We start from the raw sequence: 27,318 nt of genomic DNA, 5'->3' as shown, positions 1-27,318 counted from the left end.
AGACATGTTAAAACGCTGTTATTGATAAAATCTCAATCATAATTTAAAGTTATCTATGGTTATTATGTTCGTACGTAATATATTTTTTTTATAATTTTCTTGGTAATATGAATTTTAATTTTTTAAACGCAAAAATACCCACACATTTCTATCAAAATTATTTTAATAGTTTTTATGAACTCTGAGAGGTTAATTTATATTAAAATTTACTGCGTTCTTCTTTTTCTTGTACGTTTTATTCTATTGATTTTTACGTAAGTACAAGAACAAGTGAATGGTAATAATTTGCGCAGTTTTAAAGGGACAAGGCATTCCCCTTGTATCACTATTAGTGTCACGTGTCCGACATAGCAGTAATAGGTACCAATTTACGTCTCTAGTATAGGGGGGTGTTGTGACTTGTTAATGATCATTATGAAATCAACTAGCCAAGTAAATCCAATTTGGAAGAAATATGCTTGTAGAGTAACTGTGCTATTTATATCCTTGATAGGCAATTAAATAAACCATTTATTATTAAATTTCGCACATATCAATTTATTCAGTCCACAGAACTGCAAAAAAAAAACTGTCTGTCCTTTCCCCAGATACCTTCCTGCCCTGCCCCTCTTTTCCAAGGAGCTTTTTTCGTCTGCAAGCAAATTATTTTCTGCCACTTAGCTGTGTCGAAATATTCCCGACACTATTGGTTGATTTTCAAAGACCCAGTTGAGAATCGGCACATGGTCCTTGGGATGGGAAGAGACAGTTATTTAACCCCTTCCCCCTCTACTTTTGCAGATGTGTGAAACAATCGCGTTTGTAATGGTATGCCGAATTGAACACTCATCGCCATTTCTTTTAGAATGATGTTTGGAAATGGTCTGAGGAGAGAAATTTGGGAGAAATTTACTTCCAGGTTAATTTATCATTATTAAAAATATTCGAGCTTTTTTAGGAAATATTATAAAAAAAAAGACGTAAATAACTTTGGTGCTATTAAAGATAAACTTTACTACATAAGAGTTAACCTTCCTTGAAAAGTAAACAAATAGAATCATACAACTTATGAAAATATTAATTATTTTAACTACAACCAATTTCCACTATTCTACAATGAATATAAAATTCTGCTATAAACCAAATTCTTATAATGTTAGGTTGGCATTTCAAGAAATGAAATATAGCTATTTATGAGAGAAGTTTTTATTTGCAAATCAAAAACATGTATATTGTATATTTTTTTTAACTGTCACATCTTTTTTCCATTCGTTGATATCTCAGCCGATTATTCACCTTTTCACCAATTCCTTTTTTTCTGCTTAATCCTTGAATGTTTTTTTAAGTGTCATAGTTAAAAAGAATAAGTTTAAGAATTGGCTATTTAGCTGTTCTTCTGTTTCACAACTTATGGATGATGCCATCCTTGTTTTTTTATTAGATTCCAGATTCCTTTGATCTGTGAGTTCTATGGCTCTACGGAAGGAAACTGCAGTGTTGGCAATATTTCTGGCAGGTTAGTACCAGGGACCAGGGAGGGGGGGGGGGGACATTGGGCTTTTTATTACATTAGTCCTCAAAGTTAAATAATAACGTTTTCATATTCGTTGGCTTAACAGTTTTGACGACTTTTATTAAATTTTAATTGGTTGGTTCATGAAGTTGTATGTTCAAACGTTTCAACCGCTTATTCAACTTTTGTGCATCATCATTTGGGATGTACATCAATTTATCGGCTATTGTCTTATCCCTGATCAAGAAAACAAATTCAGTGGTTTTAATTCTTTATAATTGAGAAAATCGTGTGTCTTTATATTGTGAGTCCTTTTTATAAGCCTGTATATTTTATCAAGGGTGTGAATATGGTTTTAAGAAAGATTGCTGATTTATATATGAGGATACCCTATACCAAAGACCATCCAGTATATAATTTAATTTCTTGGTTCGTTGATCAAACAGTCATGCTGTAAAATATAATTATTAAAACATATCAGTTTTGCCAGGGGGTGCGCGAAGTTAATTGAAGCGAATTTTGACAACGCCTTGCCATTTTTGACACTCCCATTAAACCCAAATAGAGGAAGGTGTAGAGAGGTGTGATACAGACAACAGACAAGAGGGGCATATACTATAGATTCGCATTGTCGGCGAATTGATACCCCCCCCCCCCTCTAGATGTCTACCCCTTCATATTTAACAACTCAAAGGTTAAAAAAGCGTTCTTTGACTGGGAAAATGGCGCTCTAAGCGCATCCAGACACCCTGAAATTTAATACGAGGGGGGGGGGGGATTTTTTACTTTTAATTTGTGTTAGGGGATGTAGGCAAATTTTAGGGGGGGTGGATAGTAGATACACCCCTCTGACTGAAAGGTTTCGTGATTTTATAGAAATAAATTAATGATTTATGACTAATTAACAGCTGCTCTTTAAACCACTTTGTCCGTCTATCCATGATTTTTTTAGATTTCGCTAAAAATAAATATACACGTGATTAAATAACTAGCCTTGCATACATATAAATTCGACAATTTTTAATTTAGAGTTGGAGCTGTTGGATTTATATCAGTAATATTTCCATTTCTGCTTCCTCTTGGTCTCATTCAAGTAGATGAAGAAACAAGGTAGTTGCACTCCATATTTTCTCAAGATAGGCGCATTTTGAGATAGACGTATTTTGAGATGACCCTTACATCTTAGTTTGCTAGGAGCTTCACCAGGCTATACTCAAAAATCGCCTATCACAAAAGAATTGTGACATATTCATGATATCAAAATATAATCTTATTATTAAGGTTTTATTTTTAATGAGAAAAGCGTTTTCGAGATGACCGTTACACCGTAGAGTTTTAGAAGGATTAGGGGAGTTTTACTAGATATTCTGACACAGCTTAAATTCATATCTAGAATAAAATTAAGCTTTGCAGAAAAAAAAACTAAACATCAAAAGATTTTCAGATCTAACTGTTTTAAAAGATTGCCATTAAATACTGTCTTTGACCAATATTTGATGGATATCTAAGGTCAAATCCTAGAGATTTTCCTAGGCTGCCCTAGTGTTCTCTGAGCCTTACATAATTATAAAGAAATATGTAATACTTAGGAAATCTTAAATACTAGAGTAATCTAAAATGTATAGGACTTTTAACAATTTGTACTCTCCATAAAATGTTGCATATCAACACTTGATTATGTAAATGACAAAGCCCATATTGTCCTGTTGTGACGTCATAAATTTCGGGATAGGAGAAGGGAAGGGCGGAAGAAAATCTCTTCAAAGAGATGGGAGAAATGGAGTTCGCCTTTCCCTTTCCCAAAATTTATGACGTCACAACAGGACAAAATGGGCTTTGTCATGTAAATACTTTGGTATTTAAATATTTTTTGATCAACCATCTTGTCACTGACAAACAATCAATTGTTTTATTTAAGGGAACCTTTGAGAGATGAAAATGGATTATGTATTCCATGTAAGATAGGAACTCCAGGTAAAGAAAATATTTAATAAAATCCCGTATACTGTATGATTAGTGACAATTTTAGTCAAGTGAGAATGTCGGGCGTGCATTCGCCTCCTTTGAAAGTCTTTCGTCATTAGTAACACTTAAAATAAATATTTTTCTCGGTGCTTCTTACCATTTTAGATAGTTTTCTTTACATTTTGGTACTATAATCAGGAATAAACTATAGCCACAAGCGAAATAAGTTAGTTATGGTGGCAGATAAAAGGTTGTCTTTACTACGAAGCGTTGGCCCCCAAAAATCACAAAAAAATCAGCTGAAATTACCAAGCATTTCTTTAAACAAATTCAGTTGTTGGTTACAACTGCTGTATAATATTTGTTTGTGCCGAAGGATCTCGCTAACCACTGAACCGATCAGATTCTCCTTCATTTTTTAAATATATTTGCTTTCACCTAAAGAATAACGCAGCATAGAAATAATCTGAAAAAATCTGTTAACATTTATAATATCGTTTAAAATAAAAAAAAAGACTTAAAGTGTTACTAGAGGCCTCTCGGGGCGTAGCCGCTAGTAAATATATAAAGGAATATTAACACCAAACGTATTAACATATTTAGGAGAAATAGTTGGCAGAATCGACAAGGGGCATCCAGTCAGGTAAGATACATTTCTCTATCAAGACGACATTTACACTATTGCCACCTTATCCAAAAAAATAGAATGAAATGAGTATGTATAACAAAAGTTGGTCCTTTCTCCCACAGTATTAAGTGAACAAAGACACGCTAAATTCAACCTCACCACCTCCCCCCCCCCCTAAACCCTGTTATTGAAGTAGTTTTTTTTTACCTGCAGGCCCTATAGGGCTACAAAGTAAAATTAAAACCTAAAGTAAAAAATAAACTCACTAAAAAAAACTGACTTTTATCTTCTAGAGACTTCCATGGTTATGCTGATAAATCTGCTACAAAGAAGAAAATCCTTACAGATGTTTGGAAAAAAGGAGATATGTGTTTCAGGCAAGCCAATTCCTTTAATTATTTGCTAACATATTGCTTAAAAATATATGCAATATTTCAAATCTAGAACGCCAAGGTACAAATTGTTGCTATTGCATAAAATTGTGAATTGCCATGAGATTTAATTATGACTAGGGTTGGGCCGGATATCCGGTCTGGCCGGTTAACTGGCCGGATATCCGGTCATTTTCAATATCCGGCCGGATACCGTATATTAAAACTATCTACATGATATCCGGCTGATTTTGACGCCGGATATCCGGTTATCCGGCCGGATATCCGGTAATTTGCCGGATATCGAAAATTGGCCGGAACCGGATATCCTGCATTATAAAACTGCCGGATATCCGGTATTCGGTATCCGGCCAAAAAAGTATCCGGCCCAACCCTAATTATGACATTAAATAGAAAGATTTTAAATTTAAAACATGCATTACCGACATACATACAGACAGAAGGAGGTATCTAAGCTCAGAAATTAAAATTGTAGATCTGCCAGGGATCTGAAGGGATATAACAATTGACGATAAACTGGTATAAATCCCCTATAATGTTAAACAAAAATTTTTCATAATCAGAATAAATTGTTGGTTGAAACGTTGGGACAATGTTAATTTATGAACCAGCCAATTATAATTTAACAATAGTATAGTTTTTAACCCAACAAATAAGAAAACGTGGCTTTAGAACTTTGGGTACCAATATAATTTACAGTTCATTGTCCCTTCCTCCAGTTCTGCAAATAAAAATTGGATAAATTCTAAATCCTAGATCCGGTGATATTTTGGAAATGGATGAATTTGGATGGTTGTACTTCAAAGACAGAGCTGGAGATACTTTTAGGTAAAAAAAGTTATTTTTAAGAGCAATAATACTCTAAAAGTCACTTTTATATGTTGGCATATTTGTTTCTATAACTTAATTATTAAAAAATAATTTGACGTGAAAGGTTTTTTACTTTTTTCATGCAATCACAAAGGGGGTAATTTTTCGCGTATTTTCCGTAAAATTGCGTGTTAAACTGTTCACGGTTGGGCCCTCAAATGTCAAAACTTTATTTTAGTGTTTGGCCAAAATGACTTTGCAATTGTATCTGTAAGTACGTCTAATAACACCCTTTGCTATTTTTAAAATCCTAGAAAATTTTTTTTGCAAGAAAATTGCATAAATTCGCAACCTTTTTTAGAACCACTACATAACTCGAGTTTTAAAACTTTTTATATAAAATCCTTTTTACAAAAAATATCAATAATTACTTAAAATTAAACCTGAAAGAAAAAAATCTCATTACACGTGTTAATTTGCATGTTTTAGGTCTTTTTTTGAGGAAAGTATAACTTCCACATTTTTGACAATAATTATATTTTTTTAACATTTCAAAGTAAAATATAATAAAACTTAAACGATTTTTCTTGAATTATCAGTTGAAAATTTCATCAAACATGCAATTTAAGTGATGAAAATTTAATAAAATCATTTTTTGAATGTTTAGAATTACCAATTTTCTACATTTAAAACAAAATGTTAACAAAATTTAAAAACATTTTAACATATAACTTCAAAAATCAATAACATTTTATAAAAAGATGTTTCAAAAATAAATCATTAAAAGGTATTAAAATGCATTTCAAATTACTTAAAATTAAAACGAGAACATCTTTTTACAATGTATTCTGTGTAATAGAGTTTAAATGACATGATTAGTAAATGAAATATTTCCTAAACTCATTAAGCCTTTTTGTGACTATATTAAAAATAATTTATTTTGTTTTATAGTGTTTTTTTATTCAAATATTTGACAAAATTTTCCCTACGTCAATAAAATAAAGTCAGTTTTTTACTGTTCCCAGGTTTTTCTTTATAATTATAACAATTAAATATAATATAAATCTTCATTATCTTTTATTTGAATTATCATACACATTAAAATGTAAAGTATAAGCTAGAATAGCACTTTTTTAACGAATATTTTAATGACATTATATCAAAATAATTCCTCTTAAATATCACACAACATATGATTGGGAAGTATAGCCATTTCTTGGAGGTATAATATTTACAAAAATACCATTAATTCTGTTTTTATCAGAAGTTAAAAAAATTGAACAATTCTAAAACAATGGTTGGCTGTCTAGATATTGAGTACACTAAGACTACGGCTCTGTTCTATTGAAATAACGTTGCAAAAAGAGGGGTTCTGAAAGTAATCTTCCTAATTATTTTTAAAGAACCAACAAGTACTGTCAGTATCTTTTTTCTTGTAATCTAGCAGACAATCAAATCATAACACAATTTTCATGATAAAATATTCAGGTTTCTACTTCACATTTTAAAAAATATACTGATCAATAAAATGTTCAAAATTTTACTTTGTACTAATTGAAAAAATATGTTGTAATTCTTATTTTAAAGTTACATTTTTATCCCTGACAAAATCATAGACGACTTTTAAAGGCATCTTATCTAAACTTTTTGAAGAAAAACTTAAAAACGTTAATTAAGTATTAAAACTATTTTCTTCGATTTTTCTGAAGTTATTATCGCATTCTATGGGTTTTTTATTATCATTTACTTATATCGAAAGTGCCAAACATTGTACCCTAACTTATTCATTTAATAAAAAACCAAGCGTGTGTTCTTAATTTTCCTATATAAAAGGATCATAATTAAGAACAGTTTGACTTGATAGGCACATTTGACTAAAGCCTAACACCAGGGGCGTCCAAGCTTTTTATTTTGGGGGGGGTAAAAGGCGCGCGAAGCTCGCCGCAATTTTTTTTTACCCCCCCCAAATTTTATACCCCGGGGGTAAAATTTGCTTGGGGGGGGGGTAATTACCCCCCCTGAAATCTGTTGGCAGGGGTAAAATTTGTTTACCCCCAAAAAAATTTACCCCTGGGGTAAAATTTTTGGGGGGGGGTAATTTACATTTTATCAAAAATTTAGTATTAAAAATGCGCGCGAAGCGCGCAAAAATTTTTTTTGTTAGAGATTTTCTATTTTGGGGGGGGTATTTACCCCCCCAAAATTGTTTGGGGGGGGGGTAAATACCCCCTCTTAAATGGTTAGGGGTGCCTACAGCACCCCCAGGGTAGGGGTAAATTTTAAATGGGGAGGGTAAAATGAAAAAAATTCGTTTGGGGGGGGGGTAATCGCCCCATTACCCCCCCCCCCCTTGGACGTCTATGCCTAACACACACAACTTTACAGAAAATACGCGAAAAATGACACCCTTATTAGAAAATGAATATAAGAAAATAAATCTTGATTTATATTCAAGAGTACATACATCCTTATACTAAAGTAACAGGATGTCTGTTTGTGAAATCACAATAAATTGAAATTTTTTTTCTCGAATAGAGACTCCTACGTAACATTGCACAGTATCGTAGAATTTTGATAGAGACTCCTACGTAACATTGCAAGGTATCGTATTATTTTTTTAAAAACATCTAAAGTGCTACTAGAGGCATCTAGGGGCGTAGCCGCTAGTATACATAATACATTATATATAAAATTTATTTATTTAAAGCTCTTCTATGATTTATTTGTCCTTGAATGATTGTACATTTAGATGGAAGGGAGAGAATGTATCAACAGCTGAGGTAGAGGCTGTATGTAGCAGTATTTTAGCATTAAAGGTATTATCCTTACAATATAGTAACAGGATGTTTGTGTGTGTGTACTAAAGGATCTCGCTAACCGCTGAACTGATTTTATGCTCCTTTACAGGGTAGCTTATCATTGTCCCTGGAAGGTTTATGACTGTTATGACTTTTTGACTCTAAAAATAGGAGGGGGTGTTAAATTCAATTCACCACCATCTAAAGTGCTCCGAGATGCCTCTAGGGGCATAGCCGCGAGTTATAAAATAAAAAATTACGTTCTAACCAAACAAATTTAATTTTAAATAAAAACAGTAAAGATGTAATCTACAATAAAAAGTACAACGAGGCCTTTTGTTTGTCCATTCGTTTGTTCCATCGGATCTCGTTAACCAGGGTTCGGAAGCCGCGCCTCAGCCGCGCATAAGCCTCAGTTTTAAACCTGCTTATGAGCAGAAAAAGAAATTTCAGAAAGAAGGATTGTCTGCTAAAGAGCAGTTTTATACATCCAGCTGAATTTTATAGTGATAAAATGAAGATTTCACTGAGGCTTACACGCGGCTTACGCGCGGCTTCCGAATCCTGTCGTTAACCGTGGCACCAAATAGATTATAATTTTTAGGGGTTATACCAACAAAATGTAAAAAAGGTAATACTCTTCAGGATTGTGTAGTTTATGGAGTTGAGATACCCGGCTGTGAGGGCAGAGCTGGCATGCTGGCACTACCAGATCCTTCCAGGTAATTCAGATATAGTTAGAAATTGAAATACCTGTGTGTGAGGACAGAGCTGGTATGCTGGCACTTCCAGATCCTTCCAGGTAATTCAGATATAGTCACATGTTGAGATACCTGGGTGTGAGGGCAGAGCTGGTATGTTGGCACTTCCAGAGCCTTCCAGGTAATTCAGGTACAGTTACAAGTTAAGATACCTGGGTGTGAGGGCAGAGCTGATATGCTGGCATTTCCAGATCCTTCCAGGTAATTCAGATATAGTCACATGTTGAGGTATCTGGTTGTGAGGGCAGAGCTGGCATGCTGACACTTCCAGATCCTTCCAGGTAATTCAGATAAAGTTAAAAGTTGAGATAACTGGGTGTGAGGACAGAGCTGGTATGCTGGCACTTCCAGATCCTTCCAGGTAATTCAGATTTATTCACATGTTGAGGTACCTGGTTGTGATGGCAGAGCTGGCATGCTGGATCTTCCAGATCCATCCGGGTAATTCAGATAGTTATAAGTTGCTAAATTTTGGAGAAGAAAAATAAATTTTAAATGATTGGTGGAAGGTGAAATTTTATTTTTTATGTTTAAGGGGTAAGAAAGGGTCAGAATAAATGCTTAAAACCACCCTAAGTCTTAAATCAAAAAATTAAATAATTTAACCGTCCTGGGAACTATGTAAAGCTTTCCTGTATTGGAAAAGTTAATCAGTTCTGTAGTGATTGAAATCTTAAGCTTCAGACAAAAAACTTTATATCATAGGACAGATATTTTCAAAATTACAAATTTATTTAGAGAAGTTGATTTGTCCAAGCTTCTGGATGGATTAGAAGCAAGACTTCCAGCATATGCCAGGTAAAACTTTATTCAAATTATTAAAATCCTGGATTAGACTTTATATTTACTTTTCAACATATAAAAAAATGTTGGGATCTAGTGCAGTTCACTGTATAATATTCCTGGTAACGAAACATCTATGTACTTTAAAGGCCTTCAAAGTTCATAGATTTTTGGAGATGATCGTTACCAGGAATATTTACTGTGAACTGCACTAGATAAATGTTGAATATTTACAATTCTTCTTAAAGATAATTATGTTAAAGTTTATAATTTTAGGCCACTGTTTATTCGAGTTGTAAATGAAATTGAGCTCACAGGTACCACTTATTTACCATCATTATTATTTTTCCCACCAGAATTAAATCGACCTTTGAAAAGAAAACTTTCAAGAAGCCATGTATAGAAATATACCAAGGTTCGGCAGCCGCATGTAAACCTCGAGCAATTCAACCTTTTGCAATTAAAAAATCCGCTGGAAGTCTAAATCCAAATTTTTTATAAAAGATTTTTCTCGTATTCATTCGAATCCGGTGGATAGGAACCGGTTCTCATTTATACGAAAAAACTATGTCTAGCATCGTATTATATCCAGTTTTCTACGAATATAGAAATGTACAATCAGAAGATTAAAACCAGTTTTTTTAGCCGGTGCCTTCGGCACCACGGGGCTAAAAAAACTAGTTTTAATCTTATAATTGTACATTCTATATCCGCGAAAAGCCGTTTATAATACGATACGAGAAATAACTATTAATACATCCAAATGGGTTTAAATTTGAGGCTTAGTCGAGTGACTGCCGAACTAAAAATATATGGTTAAGTTCCATTCCTCATTTGTTTGCTTAGAAGAATAAAGCTGAAGAGAAAATAATTATTTTAGCAACCTTCAAATTAAAGAAGAAAGATCTCCAACGAGATGGATTTGATAAGAACTTGGTTTCAGACCCTCTTTACATCATGGATAAAAAGTCAAGGAAAAACATTCTTTAAACTTTGATCTCTAACTAAGTTAATAATCAAGGAGGACGACTTACAATACAAATAATAATAATATCTTTGAGGTTAAGTCTAGGTTTTAGCTATGTAGCTATAATCTATTTTGTTTATGGACTGTTTTTATAGCTCCCTTTTTATCCCCTCCCTTGATCCTGTATCTGTATATAATGTCAACTTTTTTTTATTTATCATATTCTCTACATTATAGATATATGTATGATAATGGATGTAGAATATTCGCGAATAGGGCAAAAATTGTCGTCAATCTAGGTTGCTAACATGGACATTAGTTATTGGTCACTTCGTTCATCCAGTAGAGGGGAAGGGAATGAGGTGGATTGTTGATTTCAATAAATACCTAGAATGTTAATACTACTTAGGTCCTACAAAGAACTCGATAATGAGTTGTTCAGGTAAAATGTTATTTTTTAAGGCGAAGCTTTTTAAAAGCGAAGCTTTTCTATAATTAGGGTAGGTCCGTCCGTACCGGATAGCTTTTTTCGTTAATTTAGGCATGTTAGAATTGTCCTATCGATTTCAAATTTTGCATGGTGATTCCTTTAATAGTTAGGTAAGATTAGGAAAGCGTAGCAACTCTATAATCATCACCAAAATGTCCGTACGTCCATTTTAAACATGTTGATTTTTTTACTTTTTTTAACAACAAATTTTTATGTGATCTAATCATCCGATTGGTCTGATTTTTGGTATATTGATTCCTGTAACAACAAAGTATAATGTTATCAGCGAAGCAACTCTATAATCAAGTCCTAAAAATGTAAAATTGTAAGTATGTCCATAAATATTATCCTGAATAAAGCAGTTTTCCAACAAATTTACTTACAATTTTGCTTTGACTCTTATACATTTATATTATGATTATTCAGTTCTGACACTATACATGTGTTAATGTCCGTTTTTCCTACCGTTTCAGTGCTTCGCTTTTATGGATGTTGCCATCCTTGTTTATAATGAGAGTACGTCCTTCTGTATCAAATAGCTCTTTTCGTTAGTTTAGAGTTTTCCTATCGATATTGAACTTTGCATGACTATTCCTATAACCAGTGTTGCAGATCCGCATTGATTGTATGCGGATCCTCCAAATTTGGTCAGTGCGGATCCGGATCCGCAACACTGCCTATAACAGTTAGCTACGAATTAGAAAGGGTTGCAACTCTGTAATCGTTACCAGAAAGTCCATACGTCTATTTAAAACACGCCGAATTTGAATTTTTTGACAACTTTTTGTATGATATAATTATCCGATTTTTGGAATGATGATTCCTGTGTCAACAAGATCCAATATTCTAAGCAGAGCAACTCTATTATTAAATCCAACAAATAAAAGTATGTTCTTCTAAATTATTCTGTACTTTCGCAATTTTGTTCAGACTTACAAATTACTGCTCATTAAGTTTTGATACTTTACTATTGTTCGTTTGTTATTCCTTCTTATTTTAGAGCTTCACTTTGATGGATATTGTCAACCTTTTGATTTCTGTCTTTTTATTCAGCATTTCCAATTTAATGGACATGACTAGTAGGTTTCGCCCCTTATATTCTACGGGGGCTGGAAAAACAGCCTGTAACTTTCCCGGGTTCTACACGAAGCTTCTAAAATTGAAGAGCCTAGTTTTAATTCAGTTATAAGCGAGATCTTAGTGAAAGACAAAAAATCTAACTATTTTAGTTTTTAGGATATGACGTTAATATTTTTAAAATTAATAGGTATTATTTTTTTTCAGCGAAATCATGGATGGAAAGATGAAGTTTTGAAGAGAAAAGCTCTAGTTAAATTAAAATTTACGTATTGATATTTATTAAGTATATTTTTCTAGATAACAAATAATGTACATTTCAATAATATATTTATTATTTATTTTCATGTCACGGTTAGTTTTTTATTAAATGAATAAGTTAGGGTACAATGTTTGGCACTTTCGATATAAGTAAATGATAATAACAAAGCCACAGAATACGATAATACCTTCAGAAAAATCGATGAAAATAGTTTTCATACTAAATTTTGTTTTTTTATATTTTTTCTAAAAATGTCATGACAGAAGATGCAAAATGTCGTCTTAGTTTTTTGAAAGGATTAACCTTCTCTGAAATCTAAATTATCAAAATATTTTTTTTGGTAAATGATTATACGATATATGTCAAACATTTTATCAGAAAGAAATATTTAAAATTGTGAAGTAGAAACCTGAATAATTTTTCTTGTGGAAATAGTTTTCTGCAATTTTGTAACTTCATGTTATTCCATTAAAAACGTCTTATTTCGTTTCCTTATGCTACAATTAATATTTTTTAGCGATCGATATTCCATAAATCACTAAAGAATCCATCGAAAAGTAAGCTAAAAGAGTTTGAATATTGGGAAAATTCGAAGAATTCGATAAGTATTTAGGAACCAATCGAAATGAAACGAAGAAATTCGTGAGAGTATTCGGATAATAAACCAGTTCGAAATCGAAAGATTAATAAATTCTATGGTAGGTAGCTATTATAAAAAGTCTTTTTTTTTCTTTAAAAAGAAACGAAATCGAAAGATTAATAAATTCTATGGTAGGTAGCTATTATAAAAATTCTTTTTTCTTTAAAAAAGAAACATTTTAAGTAATCTGAAAAAATACTGAAAGAAGAACTAATATGAAATTTAAAAAATCTTGTTTTATTTAAGAATTTAAATAAAAACATAATATATAAAAATAATACAAAAGCGTATAATAACTTAGTTAGGCAAAGTCACGATGAAAGTCTGAGAGGACTCAATGGCTAGAAGTTCCTCGCCGTTGGCTCTAACCTCCGGAACGTCTTGAGGGAGAGGGTAACCTTCGTTGTTGAGAGGGCATCCTCGGGGGTCTAGATAGCCCGAAGCTAACAAAATTTGGAAGATAAGAGCGCGGTTCAGAGAGGCTGAATGGGCGGAGGACCAAGAAGGTGTCGTCCGTGAAGTGATGGAATTGGAGGCCTGGTCTGTGAGGGCTGCTAAGGACCTGGGAACTGCTGTGCTCGAGGATTTTAGCATAATTTTGGAAAATATTTCAATGAGCGTTGTATCGTCAATAGCTCGATAATGTTGAGCTGTAGCTATGGAGCGCCATCGGCCTAAGACTCGGATATGATCATCGCTCATACCTAGTCTAAAGGCAGATGACACTCCTAAGCTTTTAGCAGATTTAGATGTAATTTTATGCTTAAGTCCTAGATTACTATAAATTAAGTTTACATCCTACATTAAGGTGGAAGCTGAAATGGCGTAACGTCCATCTGCAACTAGGATTCTAAAAAATAATTACTAATAAAGATTTGTGAAAAATAAAGAAGGAAAAAAGAAATGTGTGAATTTATTATGCTTAAAAAACTCGCCTAGAAGATTTCGAAGTGGTGCCATTCCCTGTACGTGGCAGAAGGTAGCTAGTATCCAAACAGGATGAATCTGATGAGTATAACCGGAGCCTATTGTAATACAGGACTAGCAATGAATAAAGACAGTACTCTGATCCGTTGAAGATCACATAACTGGTGGAGCCCTCGAATCTAGAAAAAAATAATGTTTTATGTCTTCGTGTAAAACAAATGATGTTCTAGATGAGATACAAAGTTAAAAAATTTTAAAAAATTGTAATTTGGAAAAAAGGTTTCCATAGTAAAACTTTAACAATTCTAAGGTATATAAGATAGGAATTTAAACAATAGCTAGAAAAATCGTTTGTAATCGGAAGTTTAAAAATTTCAACTAAGAAATTAAAAAAATTTTTGAAAGGAATTTTGTTTTAAGACAACTAGAAATTATTTTGCAACCATAATTTAATTTTAACTTAAGAAAACAAAAATCAAGAAGGTAGAAAGAAATTTTGTATAAAATTTGAATTAAAATTCTTGAATTAAAAAATTAGATTGTCTGGGAAAAAGAAAAAATTTTTAAAGAAATTTTTTCTTGTCAAAAAATAAGTACCTAGGATCAGTTTTAGAAGATCTGAAGGTTATGGACATCGCTGGAGTGTCTCCTAGTGTGGTAACCGCTAGATCACAAGCTCTCAATCGCAGCAGGTCGGATATGCGCGCACACAAGCTGTATTGGAGGTGTTGAGCCACGATCGCTCGGAGGGTTACAATTGGAATCTTAAGAAAATAAGATTTCTATTAGAAAACAAGCTATGTGATATGAAAGAAACTCCATATATTAAACGTAGTTAGGTCCGAAAAACTTCTAATAGCTAAATGGTAAAAATTAATAAAATTTTATTCGAAAAAGAAGATTTATGAGCTGTATGAAAGCTGATTACCTGATCTGGATCCTTTAAAAAAGGTGTCAAGTGTCTATCAATAGCCAAGGTCAGGTATTGTATGGGCAGTTTAGGCGCTTTCTTGGTTAGAGGCTGTTCTGCAGAGGCTCTTCTCGTGATACCTTGGTACATTCTTTCTATTTGGGGGGTCCAGGGGGATTTCATATCCAATGCACTGGCGAGAAAATCTATGGCGCCTGCCAAACCGACTACGGCGGATTTTTTAGCTGCGGAGTCCTCTAAATATTCTATGTAAGCGGCTAAATCCTTCTTTGAGAAATTTAACAGAGTTTTATTTCTGTTTTCGCAAAAAATTTCAAAACGGCGTAAAGTACGGTTGTGAAGTAATTGCGTGGACTTAGTTCTTGAAGACGCTGTCAATTTTATATGACGTTTCCTTTTTTCCGTAAGGTTGTATTTCTCTAAAACTGAAGGAAAATAGAGAGGGCCTCTCTTTTCTAGAGGTCTATTGTCTTTAAGAGTCTGTAAAGGAGCATTAAACTTATGATAATTAACAGCCGAATGTTTGAAAGATGTTCTCATTTTAAGAATGCTGAAAAAATTTTGTACAATTCATTAAAAAATAAATTGATTAAAATTGCGGTAAAGGAATTGCATAGTCTTTACCGGTGTGAATCAATAAGGCGAGAGTTTTAAACGTCTTATGGCCATTGAAAAAATTATTAGGTGTAGAAGCAATATAATAAGGATCCCAAAGAAGAAAATTTTTGACAAAAGAATTAAAATAAGATCCTTTAACAATACAATTCCAAAAAGGGTATGGCAGCCATGAGGGCAAAACTACTACTGCTGTTATATCATCATACAATTTTAATTTATTAAAAACACGAGAAAGGAGAGAAATTGGGGGGTGGATGTAGTAACATTCTGAACTAGTCAGGGAAACTGTAAAAAAGTCAATATCAACACAATTTAGTTGTGGAAAAGGGGAAATGAATTTCTCTACTTTGCAATTTTTAGATGTTGCGAAACAGTCAATTGAAAATTTGATAGAAAAATAACTTTGAAGAAATTTAAAATCATCTAAACTAATTCCAAATTCATTAGAAGATTTAAAAAGTTTAGAGCCTAAATCTGCTAAAGTGATGAGTGAGCTGTCTCGGGGCATCCATTTAGGTAAAATACGAATTGCGTATTGGAATTCTAAAAGTTTTAATTGAATTAATAATTTTTGAATGACTAAATTACGGCTTCCAATACGCAAAAAAGAGTAAAGACACATACTATCAGTTATCCAAATAACCAACTGTCCTTTGAGGGTGGCAAAATAATTGCTGTAATGTTCAAAAGCTTTAATAATACTTAAAAGTTCTCTATGGCCTGAAGATAATTCAGCCTTTTGTGGAGTAAATAAGTAGTCAGAAATAATTTTACAATCTCCAGCTTTGAAGGAAAAGGCTGAGTGGTCAGAAGCGTCTGACACGAAAACATTACAATGTTTGTTTAAATCATTAGGATCAATGTTGTCAATTAAAAAAGATGTTTGATGGGGGGAAAAAACTTCTATTGTTTTGGATTCAGTACGAATGGGTTGTCCGTTTAAAGAAACAAAATGTTCTTTACAGAGGGACAATTCTTGAAACATATCTGCATTGACAAACAAAGCTCCTTTCCAACCATACTGTGAGGTGTAAACACCAAGAGCATGATTAGAATTTCTAGCTACGACACGAATAAAATCTCCATGACTAAAATATGCATGACATAGTTTGCCTAAAAAAGAGGCTAAAATTGTAACATCTACAGGATCATTAGAATCAAAAGCAAGTAAAATTTTATCAAGAAGAAATAAAACTTTTTGAATTTTTATGATGGGAAGGAAAATTATCATTTTACTACTATCAAGAATAAAACCTAAATATTGTATGCGACGGACAGGTTCTAGTTGACATTTAGAAAGTTGGAAATGCCAACCTGCACTTAGTAAAACCGATAATACAAAATGTGTACTAAGAAGACATTTAAAATAATTTAGTTCGACAGTCAAACCGTCATCAATATAGACACTAATGTCTATATTGTGACGGTGACAAAAATGTTTGACTGGACGGATCAAGGCGTCAACTAAAAATACGGCTGAGGCAACCCCGAAGGGAAGCCTTAAATATTTGTAAAAAGAATAGGAACTATCAGCATTTTTGTAACAAAAACCAAAAAATTCAGTAACAGCAGGATCTAGATGTACTTGATGGTACATGCCCCGCAAATCCCAAGATGTAAAAAATACATCCTGAGAAATGCGAGGCAGCACTGTCTTAATGTCATTTAAAGAGACGTTCTCAGGCTGGAGAAGTAGGTTGATATGACGTGATAAATCGATGCACAATCTAAAAGCAGGAAAAATATTTCGAAAAATTTAAAAGGGGAATAAATTTGAAAAATTTTGAAGAATAAATATCAATGAAAAGATATTTTGAGAGGTAGTGTAAAGAAAATGAAAAAGAAAAAGAAATATTTTATAGAAAAATGAGGGGAATCAAAAAAGAAATTATGAAAATATTATTTATGTGTCGAAAGATTTTCCTGAGTTTAGTTGTGTTAGTTAAACTACATGTTCTACTAGCCACCGTAAGAGGCGAACAACAATAAGGCTGATGATCGATTTGGGCAATAATACCTTTGTCTAACAAAGATTGAATTTCTTGACGAACAAAATCGGGATTGCGAACAGCGCTATTGTTGTTCTTCTCAAAATACGGTAACACAGGAGATGTAAAAACTTAAAAAAGATAGATTATGGAGAATAATTGTAAAGAAAAAATTCGTTTAACAAAATTAATATAAGTAAGTATAGAAAGAATTATTCTCGATAATCTACCTGGTTGATATCCAAAGGTAAGGGTTTGTAAAACAAAAGGTGGTGCATTGAGAATATTTTTATAAAAATTAATTGCTGTAAGTGAATGAATAGAATAAGCAGGAGAATAACTAGATAAAAAATCTGTTTGAATATCATATAAACGTTTATAATGTTCATAATCTTCTGTAAAACAAAAATTTGTTAGAGAAGAAATGTGAAAATTAGGAATATCTGAGGTAGGTATCGGTAGATTTAAATCTTGAATAGTATAAAGAGGAGTAGAGTTATGACTTAGAGTTGGCGGAAGGACAGTCGTCGACTTTATGTCCTTCGCCGTTACATCCGTGACAGCGAAGAGTTCCTCGACCTTGTCCTCTGGATCCTCTGCCCCGAGGGTTTGAGCCTCCATTTTGGTTAAACCGGCCGTTAGAGAAGCCGCCACGTGCTCCTCGGCTATAGTCTCCTCGAAAGTCAGGTAAAGAGTCCGAGATGCGCTGTTGCTGTGAGGTGAGGTAGCGCCTGTTACCTGCTAGAGCCACACGGTTGGCGTGGCCGATATTTTTTGAAAAGGCCAGTTCGATGTATCCAATGGAGCTTTCAGCTACCTAGATAAAACGAAAATCCTGATAATTTTATAATAAAATATACTGATAACTGCTCTATGAAAAGAAAGTTGTCGTAGAAATTAATCTTTTTTTAAAAATTTAAAGTGACAAATAATGAAACTCAAATTGAATGAAAAATAATTAAATGTCACGTACTATATTATAAAAAATCTTTCCGTGGTGCATGAGCTAATAAAACTGGTGTTAATCATATACTTGCGCCTCTTAAAATAAATTTGAAATACTAAATAGGTATCATGTAAAAGAACCGGTTTCTATCTGCCGGATTCAAAAATAAAAATAAGAAAATTAAATGACATAGGTTTGATTAGTGTAAGATGAAAAAGAAGAAAAGAAATCATGAAGTTCTTGCCTTTATTGCTTGGTAGCAGGCTTGCAACGACTGCTGCAAGTCGTATAACAGATTCTTGGGGGCCTTCAATGCCACAAGGCGCTTCGCAGCGTCCTCGACATAATTCTTCGAACGGCAGGTGTCTCTTATGACACATTTTCAGACTGGCCAGCCAATTTTGAAAATAAAAAACGTACATAACGTACACACAAAAAATACGTTACGTACATAAAAAAAAGTAAAAAAACGTACATTCCTAATAAAAATAAGTTAAATAATTTCCTAGTTACCTATTATCAATACATTTAAGTCTACTAGCAGCTACCTGTAAAGGAGAACCATAGCGAACTGACAGACACAAGATATCCTATTACTCTATTCAAAAGAACTAGCGTCTACGCTCCTAAAGGCCTCTAGGGGCACTTGAGGAGGGGAGAGTTAAATTCAATAAAAAAAACATGGATGACAACATACATAAGTAGCGAAGCTCAAAAGTTATTTATAGACATCTGGAAAAAAATTAACTTAAAATCAGTGAGCAATTAAAATTCATTTTTGGGGGGAGGGGGTAGTTTTTTTTCTAAAGTCAATTTCTCTTGGGAGGGTGGATGGTGATACTCTTCCCCAAAATAGTTATAAAACTTCCAAAAACCTATGAGAAGCTATCCTGTTAAGGAGAACCATATCGGTTCCATGGTTAGCGAGATTCTTTGGTTCAAACAAACAGACATTCTGTTATTATGTACAAAGTATATCCTATTATAAGGACCAGCGACTACGCCCTTAGAGGCCTCTAGAGGAACTTGATTAGGGGGGGGGGGGAGTTGAATTCAAAAACCCATTTTTTTATTTAAAAATAAAAAGTAAAAAACAAGGATGACAACATCCTTAAGTAGCGAAGCTCAAAAGTTATGGATGGAAATCTGGGAACTATATAAACTATAGAGTAGTGTCGTAAAAAATAAGCATTTAACTTATTTAAATAAATCACAAAACCTTTTAAAAATATATAATAACGTGAAAATCTAGGAAAAAATTCAGCCCCCCAACCAAAACGCAAATCTCAATGAAATTTAGTGGAAGTATTAAGAATGAAAACTAATACAATCCCTGAAAATTACAACCGTCTATCAGGAATATGAGTTGTGAAAATCACAAAAACCTATACATCTAGGAATCGATCTAGCACTGCAACAAATAGGCAAACCTTAAAGAAACTTTTTTAAAATATGTACAATGTGAATTTATTTATTCCCTGAAAATTTCAGCCGTCTATCTTGAATAGAAGTCAAGAAAACCATGAAAAAAAGAAAATCTAGGAATAGATCTAGCACCCAACCAAAAGGCAAATCTCAATGAAAATATGTAGAATGTGAACTTATTCAATCAAAAAACAGGAGCCGAGAAAATCACGTTTCTCCGATAGCATAACGGACTGACAAAGTGATTATAGAGTAGCTTCGCTAATAATTTTTTTAGTGAGGGAAGGGGGAGTAGACCACCCCCATTTCTGATTTCAATTTTAAAAAGAAAGAAAAAATAGGGGAAGGGTTGTGATTTTTTTCTAAGAGTAGTTTCTCTTGGGAGGGTGGTTGTACCCTCTCTCCCAGGACCTATGAAAAGCTACCCTGTAAAAGAGAACCATATCGGTTTAGCGGTTAGCGAGAATCTTTGGTACAAATAAACTGACAGAGAGACATACATCCTGTTATTATGTACTAAGTATATTCTATTAAATAAAGTAGTAAGTTTTTTGTCTGATGCTTAAGATTTTCATAACTACTTCACAGAGTTACAGAGATGGTTTTAGGCTATTTTTCTACCATTTTGAATACAGGTTCTTGAAGGGATATGGAAGGACAGAGAAAATAGCCTACAACCTTACAAAGATCATGTCAGTTCAGCAGTTAGCGAGATTCTTTGTTACAGAAAAAAAAGGATTTATAGGATAAACATATAATAGGATATAGGGTTATTTTGTCTATTGCTAAAGATCTCAAAAAATACTAGTCTTTAATACAAAGTAAATCAATGCCTGTCTGTCTAAAGCTTAAGATCTTGGTAACCGCTGAACAGATTGGGTTCTAAATTCTAATCTTCAGGGAATATATCTACTAGTCCTGTGGTAGTTTTAGGCTATTTTCTTAGAGTGTGGGAAACCCACCCCCCCCCCCAAAAAAAAAAAACAACCACCCCTCAATTTATTTTTGTAAACTAATGCAAATCAGCGGGGTGGGGGAACCCCCACCGCACCCTGGGGCGAAGCCTAAATGAAAAAAATAATCAGAATATTTTTTTATATTTTTTTTTGACAAATTTCCAACAAACAATTCTATAAAAGAGGAATACGAAGCCTCTAATCCTAGTAGAAAGTAAAAAGCTCCCTCCCCAAAGAAAATAGCAAAAACCATCACAGGACTATTAGGTATATTCCATGAAGAGTAGAGCACAATAGGTTCAGTGGTTACTGAGATATTAAGCTTCTGATATACAGACGGACAAGCAGACGGACAGACATCATTCTACTTTGCATTATAGATAAAATACTATTTTTGTAAACTTTTTGTACAAATACAAATAAATATACAAATACTTTTATACTTATATTTGATTCTTATTCTTTAAAAACTGAAGATACCAAAAAATAAGACTTCTTAATCCTACACTGTGCACCATATGATATCTCGGAAAATTTACCCCAAGTATATAAAGAATTTGAAAAAAATTATCGTAAAATCTATTAAAGGGGTAGTACCATGAAATGCATTTAAACTTGAATTTAGTCAAATGCATATCTCTTTCTGTTCAATAGTTTAAACTACAGTATGACCCTCGAAAAAGTATTTTTAAGCATCTGCAGCCCTTATTTCTCAATGAATTATTAAAAAATGCATATGTCCTTGTTCTCCATAGTATTCCACGTAAGTAGATATAAAAATATTTTTTTTACCTCCATTAACACCGGAGATTTTTAGTGCTAAAGTTTTGAAAAAGTGACTGAGGAAAAAGTAACTTTTAACATGAAACGACTTTTTTAGCAAAATTAAGCTAGAAATCCTTTTATTTTTGTTACTAGCAGAAACTTTATACAAAAATGAAATAAAAAATTTAGTTTTTGAGTAAAAAGCATTTTTTTACACATATTTTTTGAGTCTTTTTAGTTTAATGATATTTTGAAAAACTTACTTATTAGGCAAAATTGTTTAAGATTAAAAAACCAAATAAATCTCTATGAATATAGCAGGAAAATTGTTTTTGTTTCACAATCCTAAATTTAATAACAAAAAAGTTATAAAGAAAATAAAAATAAAACATAATGAGTTTTTAGTCTAAAAAGCTTAATTTACCCCCTATTAAATAATTGAGATGTCAGAAAAGTAGGCGGAGCAACTGTCATAATTAATCCTTTTCTATAAATAAGGGTTAATAAATAACCTAAAATTTGCAAATAATCAATTCATTCAGTAGTATTTTTTGCCATTAAAAATTTATATTTTTTGGTGGAATAAAAAAGAAATATTTAGTTAACTTGTTTTTCTTTGTGTCTCATTATTCAGTTGACAGAAAAACATAATATAACTATCCAAAAAATAAGAGAAACAAAAAAAAATTCTTTTTCTCAGTCACTTTTTCAAAACTTTAGCTCTAAAAATCTCCGGTGTTAATGGAGGTAAAAAAAATATTTTTATATCTACTTACGTAAAATACTATGGAGAACAAGGACATATGCATTTTTTAATAATTCATTGAGAAATAAGGGCTACAGATGCTTAAAAATACTTTTTCGAGGGTCATACTGTATATTTATAGGACATATATTTCAAATCCATAAATTTAAACTGTAAGTTCTAATAACATATATGCATAATTTACATACATATTTTTGTTATATGAAAATTGAAGATATTATTGAATTTATTTAAATAATACACCTATTGTTTTTGCAAAAATTTTCGTACAAAACATAGAAATTACTTTTCTGCTAATATTTGATTCTTATTATTTTTAAAAAAAACGTAAAACGTACAAAAATACAAATTTCAAAATACGTTACGTACACATATCAAAATAACGTCCAGAACGTACACAGATTCGATGCGTAACGTACAAAACGTACACAGATTCGATGCGTAACGTACAAAACGTACACTCTGGCCAGTCTGCATTTTAAAAATGTGAGAGAGACGTCATTCTTTTCATCCAAAGACTGAATAGAAAAAACTATTGTGAGATTCCCAAGAAAAGAATTTTAAATGGAAAAAAGATACATGGATAAAGAAATAACAAAAAAAAACTAATATTCCAAAACAGAAAATCCGAAAATGTTGAAAAGAGAAAAAAATTTTATAATGGAATTTAGAAAAAGAAAAATGCCCTTAACCCAATGTAACTACCCTTTTTTGTTGAAATGGACTAATTAACCCCTACATATATTAAAAAATATATGATTGATCGAAAAATTTGAAAGTTTTTTCTTACGTTAAGATGTTCGAAGAGGCGTTCCCGCTCGGCGTGTATGTCTGCAGACGTCATGCCTATCCATGCAGGTGGGTCTGACAGGATTTCTGCTGCTCGCCGGAGGCGACGTCGAGCTTTTCGGCCACCTACTAGCTGACTGCTACTGTCTGAATCAGAAGAGTGCTTCTTGCTCTTCTTCTTTTTCTTCTTCTTTCCTAAAGAAAGAATAAATGAAGAAATAGTAATCCAAAAAATAACGTCAAATATTCAGTCAGTGTTCATAGAAACAAGGCGTTAAGAAATTTATATTTTAAAAAATAACTGTATTTAAAATAAATTTCTATGATAATATCATTAAGATTTAAGAGTTCATAAATGTGGGAAAGAAAGGATTTTGTCTAGTTAAAAAATACCTTTTCTTTTCCTTTTAGGTTCATCTGATTCCGTAGAACTCGAAGATGAAGAGAATGAACTGGATGAAGAGGAACTACTAGGGTAGCGTTTCTTCTTTTTTGACTTCTTGCGTTTGGGGGAAAAATCGTCTAAATAAAAAACATAAAAAATTTTTTTAAAATGAAATAAAGTAGAGAAAAGGTTTATAACTGTAGAAAAGAAAAAAATAAAAAAGGGGGGAAAAAATTTAAGGTTTTTTTTTTTTTTTTAGAAAAGAAAATTGTATGGGGGTAAAAAACTGCCAAGAAGACAAATTTTTATGAAATTCAAATTCTAAATCATTGAATCAAAATCATGATTACTAAGTATTAAGTTTACCTGAAGACACTGAAGCATGTCTAGCAGGCATCTTGACTTTCTCAGATTCAATATGAGGAGCTGCAGACACCGATGGTCGCGCTAAAGCTGCAGACTCTTGAAGTCGCGCTGTCATTTTTGGCGGCTGATTTATTTGTGGCACGAAACCTATCCCCGGCAAATATGAACCGGCTGGAGGGAGGTTATTTAACCCCAACGGATCTTTAGGATCCTGAGGAATAATCGTTTGCGCAGCCGATGAAGGACCTGGAGCTACAACCGACGAGGGAGCTGAGGTATTTAATGTAACCGAATAGGTTCTAGATAAACTCGTGGTAGAAACCACTGTAGAAGGTGCGGGGGGGGGGGGGGGGGATTTTCCTCATCTGAGGAATTGTGCGAATGTCCTGTAGGAACAGGCATTTTAGTTCTGAAGATGAAGAAAAATTGAAAAAAACAATATAAAAATAAAAAACATTCATGAAAAAATCATGCAAAAATGAAAATAATACATGCTGTAAATTAACAATTAGTATTTTTTTAAAAAGAAAATCTAAATAGGAAGAAAATGAAATTAATTTAAGAAAATTTGCGTCTGAAAATTAATGAAAAAATAAGAATTTTTGGATAAGAAAAGAAAAAGAAAAATTTAATAAATCATTCAATCAAGAATTGACAAGGTGGTGTGACATTCAGTTTCAAAATCTTTGACAGACCGGCCAAATTCATCATAAACAGATTTGGCGGTTAAAAAACAATCTTCTAAATTATGATTAATTTGCTCCAATTGACTACGGAAAAGGAATACACGATTAATCATTTCTCTTACTATTAAATGTCTATCTGTTTCACTTTGATATGTGACATAATAGAGAAGATTAAAAGTTAAAATCTCTTTAAAGGTACGGAGATTGCAAGCATGGAATGTCTTGACATTCCTTAGTTTATAGTACTCAAAGGGTGTCATGATCACTGAGAATTTAAAAAAAACGATGATCTGAAAAAAAAAATGTAGATACATGAATAGTTTAATATGTCAAATTAGAATGAATAATATTGATAAAAAATACAAAAAATTAGAAATAAAAACTTTCCAATAATAAAATAAAGGGTTAGGGAGGGTGGGTGAAAACGTATTTAAAAAGCGATGTAAGAGAGAGTACTAACTCTATCGGTGAAATGAAAACGAATGAGAATATAAAAAACGTTTTGATTTAAAGTTTTAGGAGATTTCAACTCGTGTGCCGGCAGGTTATAGAAACGTGTGACGCGCAATTTTCAAGAATGCTCCGTGATTCATTTCAGCAATCGATCAATAAAATAATATCAAATTCCTCTTAATTCAACAAAAAATGGCCATTTTGTAACTTCATGTTATTCCATTAAAAACGTCTTATTTCGTTTCCTTATGCTACAATTAATATTTTTTATCGATCGATATTCCATAAATCACTAAAGAATCCATCGAAAAGTAAGCTAAAAGAGTTTGAATATTGGGAAAATTCGAAGAATTCGATAAGTATTTAGGAACCACTCTCCATTTACTATTGAAATTCTCCCGAATAATCCCAAATGCAAATAAAATCCCCAACTGAAAATAGTAAATGAAGTAAATGAAGTAATACGTTGAAATAGTATATATAATTCACTAAAAAACTAAAACTTACTGTTGAAAACGTATTTAAAAAGCGATGTAAGAGAGAGTACTAACTCTATCGGTGAAATGAAAACGAATGAGAATATAAAAAACGTTTTGATTTAAAGTAAGTTTTAGGAGATTTCAACTCGTGTGCCGGCAGGTTATAGAAACGTGTGACGCGCAATTTTCGAGAATGCTCCGTGATTCATTTCAGCAATCGATCAATAAAATAATATCAAATTCCTCTTAATTCAACAAAAAATGGCCAATGTTGATAAACATATGTCTGCTAGCATTAAGATGTTTGTACTGCCAATACACGTTGGGTTTTATTTAAAGAATTTCTTTAGAATGTTTTTTTTTTTACATTGTATACCAATAACGCAATATTTGCTATCAGAAAACCCCCGACTAAGACTCGCCTACGACCCGATCTTTTAGGATTGCTTTGTAATTTACATTTTTGAAAGTCTTTCAACAGTATACACAGCAAATTCTCTCTTTTTTAACTAACTTTCCAAATAATATACCTAAAGCATTTGAATTGACAAAGGCTATGCTAATATTTTTACCATTCAAGTTTATTTAATATTCTAATAAATAGCGCAACCCTCCAAGTTTATGACTACTTTTCATAAACATATGATCTAAAGAATAAGCTCTGACGCAATGTCATATAAGGATATTATAATATTCATTAAAAAAATTGTTATTTTTGCATATATGTTACATTTTACAGTGTTTTGTGGCTCAAAAGAAAGACAATTAAAAATTATTTCATATTATATAGTTTAAATTACATAAGATAACCTAGAAATAGTAAAAAATTCCCTTTCTTTTTTTGTCGCAAAAGAGAATTCAATAAAGATTTTCATTAAAAAACACCTTAGTGTAAAAATTAAAAAGTTTAAACATGGTCACAAAAAGATTCAATTAGTTTATTAAATGTTTCATTTTCAGCAAATGACGATTAATCTCTATTACAAAGAATAAAGTGTAAAAAGATATTCTCGTTTTAATTTTAAGCAACTTAAAATGCATTTTAATACCTTTTAATGATTTATTTTTTAAAACATCATTTTATAAAATGTTATTGATTTTTAAAGTTATATATTAGAATGTTTTTAAATTTTGTTAACATTTTGTTTTAAATGTAGAAAATTGGTAATTCTAAACATTCAAAAAATGATTTTATTAAATTTTCATCACTTAAATTGCATGTTTGATGAAATTTTCAACTGATAATTCAAGAAAAATCGTTTAGGTTTTATTATATTTTACTTTGAAATGTTAAAAAAATATATTATTGTCAAAAATGTGGAAGTTATACTTTCCTCAAAAAAAGACCTAAAACATGCAAATTAACACGTGTAATGAGATTTTTTTTCTTTCAGGTTTAATTTTAAGTAATTATTGATATTTTTTGTAAAAAGGATTTTATATAAAAAGTTTTAAAACTCGAGTTATGTAGTGGTTCTATAAAAGGTTGCGAATTTATGCAATTTTCTTGCAAAAAAAATTTTCTAGGATTTTAAAAATAGCAAAGGGTGTTATTAGACGTACTTACAGATACAATTGCTAAGTCATTTTGGCCAAACACTAAAATAAAGTTTTGACATCTGAGGGTCCAGCCGTGTATGTATATAAATTGATATGCTTAGACTGATAAATAAAAAATCTTAAATAAAAGTAACAATATCTGTGTTTATCAAGAAAAATCGCCTCTAGAAAAAAAATAACCCAACCCCAAAATTGTTTTTTCTTTCTTTAAAA

At 32.1% G+C, this 27,318-nt stretch overlaps 3 protein-coding genes across 3 annotated transcripts in view; 1 reads left to right on the top strand and 2 right to left on the bottom strand.

Annotated features, from left to right (window-relative positions):
- The window catches only part of LOC145334051 (long-chain fatty acid transport protein 4-like), a 28,509-nt gene extending 16,001 nt beyond the window's left edge, over positions 1 to 12,508 (top strand). The window contains exons 19-32 of the mRNA XM_080179333.1: positions 845 to 898; positions 1,421 to 1,495; positions 2,522 to 2,602; positions 3,411 to 3,466; positions 4,061 to 4,100; positions 4,379 to 4,462; positions 5,234 to 5,305; positions 8,037 to 8,103; positions 8,731 to 8,807; positions 9,585 to 9,644; positions 9,906 to 9,946; positions 10,510 to 10,604; positions 11,007 to 11,038; positions 12,371 to 12,508. Of these exons, the coding sequence (XP_080035459.1) occupies positions 845 to 898; positions 1,421 to 1,495; positions 2,522 to 2,602; positions 3,411 to 3,466; positions 4,061 to 4,100; positions 4,379 to 4,462; positions 5,234 to 5,305; positions 8,037 to 8,103; positions 8,731 to 8,807; positions 9,585 to 9,644; positions 9,906 to 9,946; positions 10,510 to 10,604; positions 11,007 to 11,038; positions 12,371 to 12,401 (865 nt within the window). The 3' untranslated portion in view covers positions 12,402 to 12,508. The remainder of the gene's footprint in view (positions 1 to 844; positions 899 to 1,420; positions 1,496 to 2,521; positions 2,603 to 3,410; positions 3,467 to 4,060; positions 4,101 to 4,378; positions 4,463 to 5,233; positions 5,306 to 8,036; positions 8,104 to 8,730; positions 8,808 to 9,584; positions 9,645 to 9,905; positions 9,947 to 10,509; positions 10,605 to 11,006; positions 11,039 to 12,370) is intronic.
- Positions 12,509 to 12,552: 44 nt separating this feature from the next.
- Positions 12,553 to 22,501, bottom strand: LOC145334059 (uncharacterized). Its single transcript, XM_080179341.1, has 3 exons — positions 14,921 to 22,501; positions 14,590 to 14,756; positions 12,553 to 14,171 (listed from the first exon to the last, which is right to left on the bottom strand). The coding sequence occupies exons 1-3, from the start codon at positions 15,461 to 15,463 to the stop codon at positions 13,988 to 13,990; spliced, it is 894 nt and encodes a 297-aa protein (XP_080035467.1). The 5' UTR covers positions 15,464 to 22,501; the 3' UTR covers positions 12,553 to 13,987.
- A 371-nt stretch (positions 22,502 to 22,872) lies between these two features.
- On the bottom strand, positions 22,873 to 24,255 carry LOC145312676 (uncharacterized). The gene is made up of 3 exons (XM_080151935.1): positions 23,928 to 24,255; positions 23,570 to 23,698; positions 22,873 to 23,371 (listed from the first exon to the last, which is right to left on the bottom strand). Exons 1-3 carry the CDS (start codon positions 24,040 to 24,042, stop codon positions 23,112 to 23,114), a joined length of 504 nt encoding a protein of 167 aa, XP_080008061.1. The 5' UTR covers positions 24,043 to 24,255; the 3' UTR covers positions 22,873 to 23,111.
- Between the last annotated feature and the right edge of the window lie 3,063 nt (positions 24,256 to 27,318).

Source organism: Acartia tonsa, chromosome 2, assembly GCF_053477335.1.
Source record: "Acartia tonsa isolate MP-2025a chromosome 2, ASM5347733v1, whole genome shotgun sequence".
Taxonomy (NCBI): Eukaryota; Metazoa; Arthropoda; class Copepoda; order Calanoida; family Acartiidae; genus Acartia; species Acartia tonsa.
This window is presented reverse-complemented; position numbering and strand designations above follow the sequence as displayed.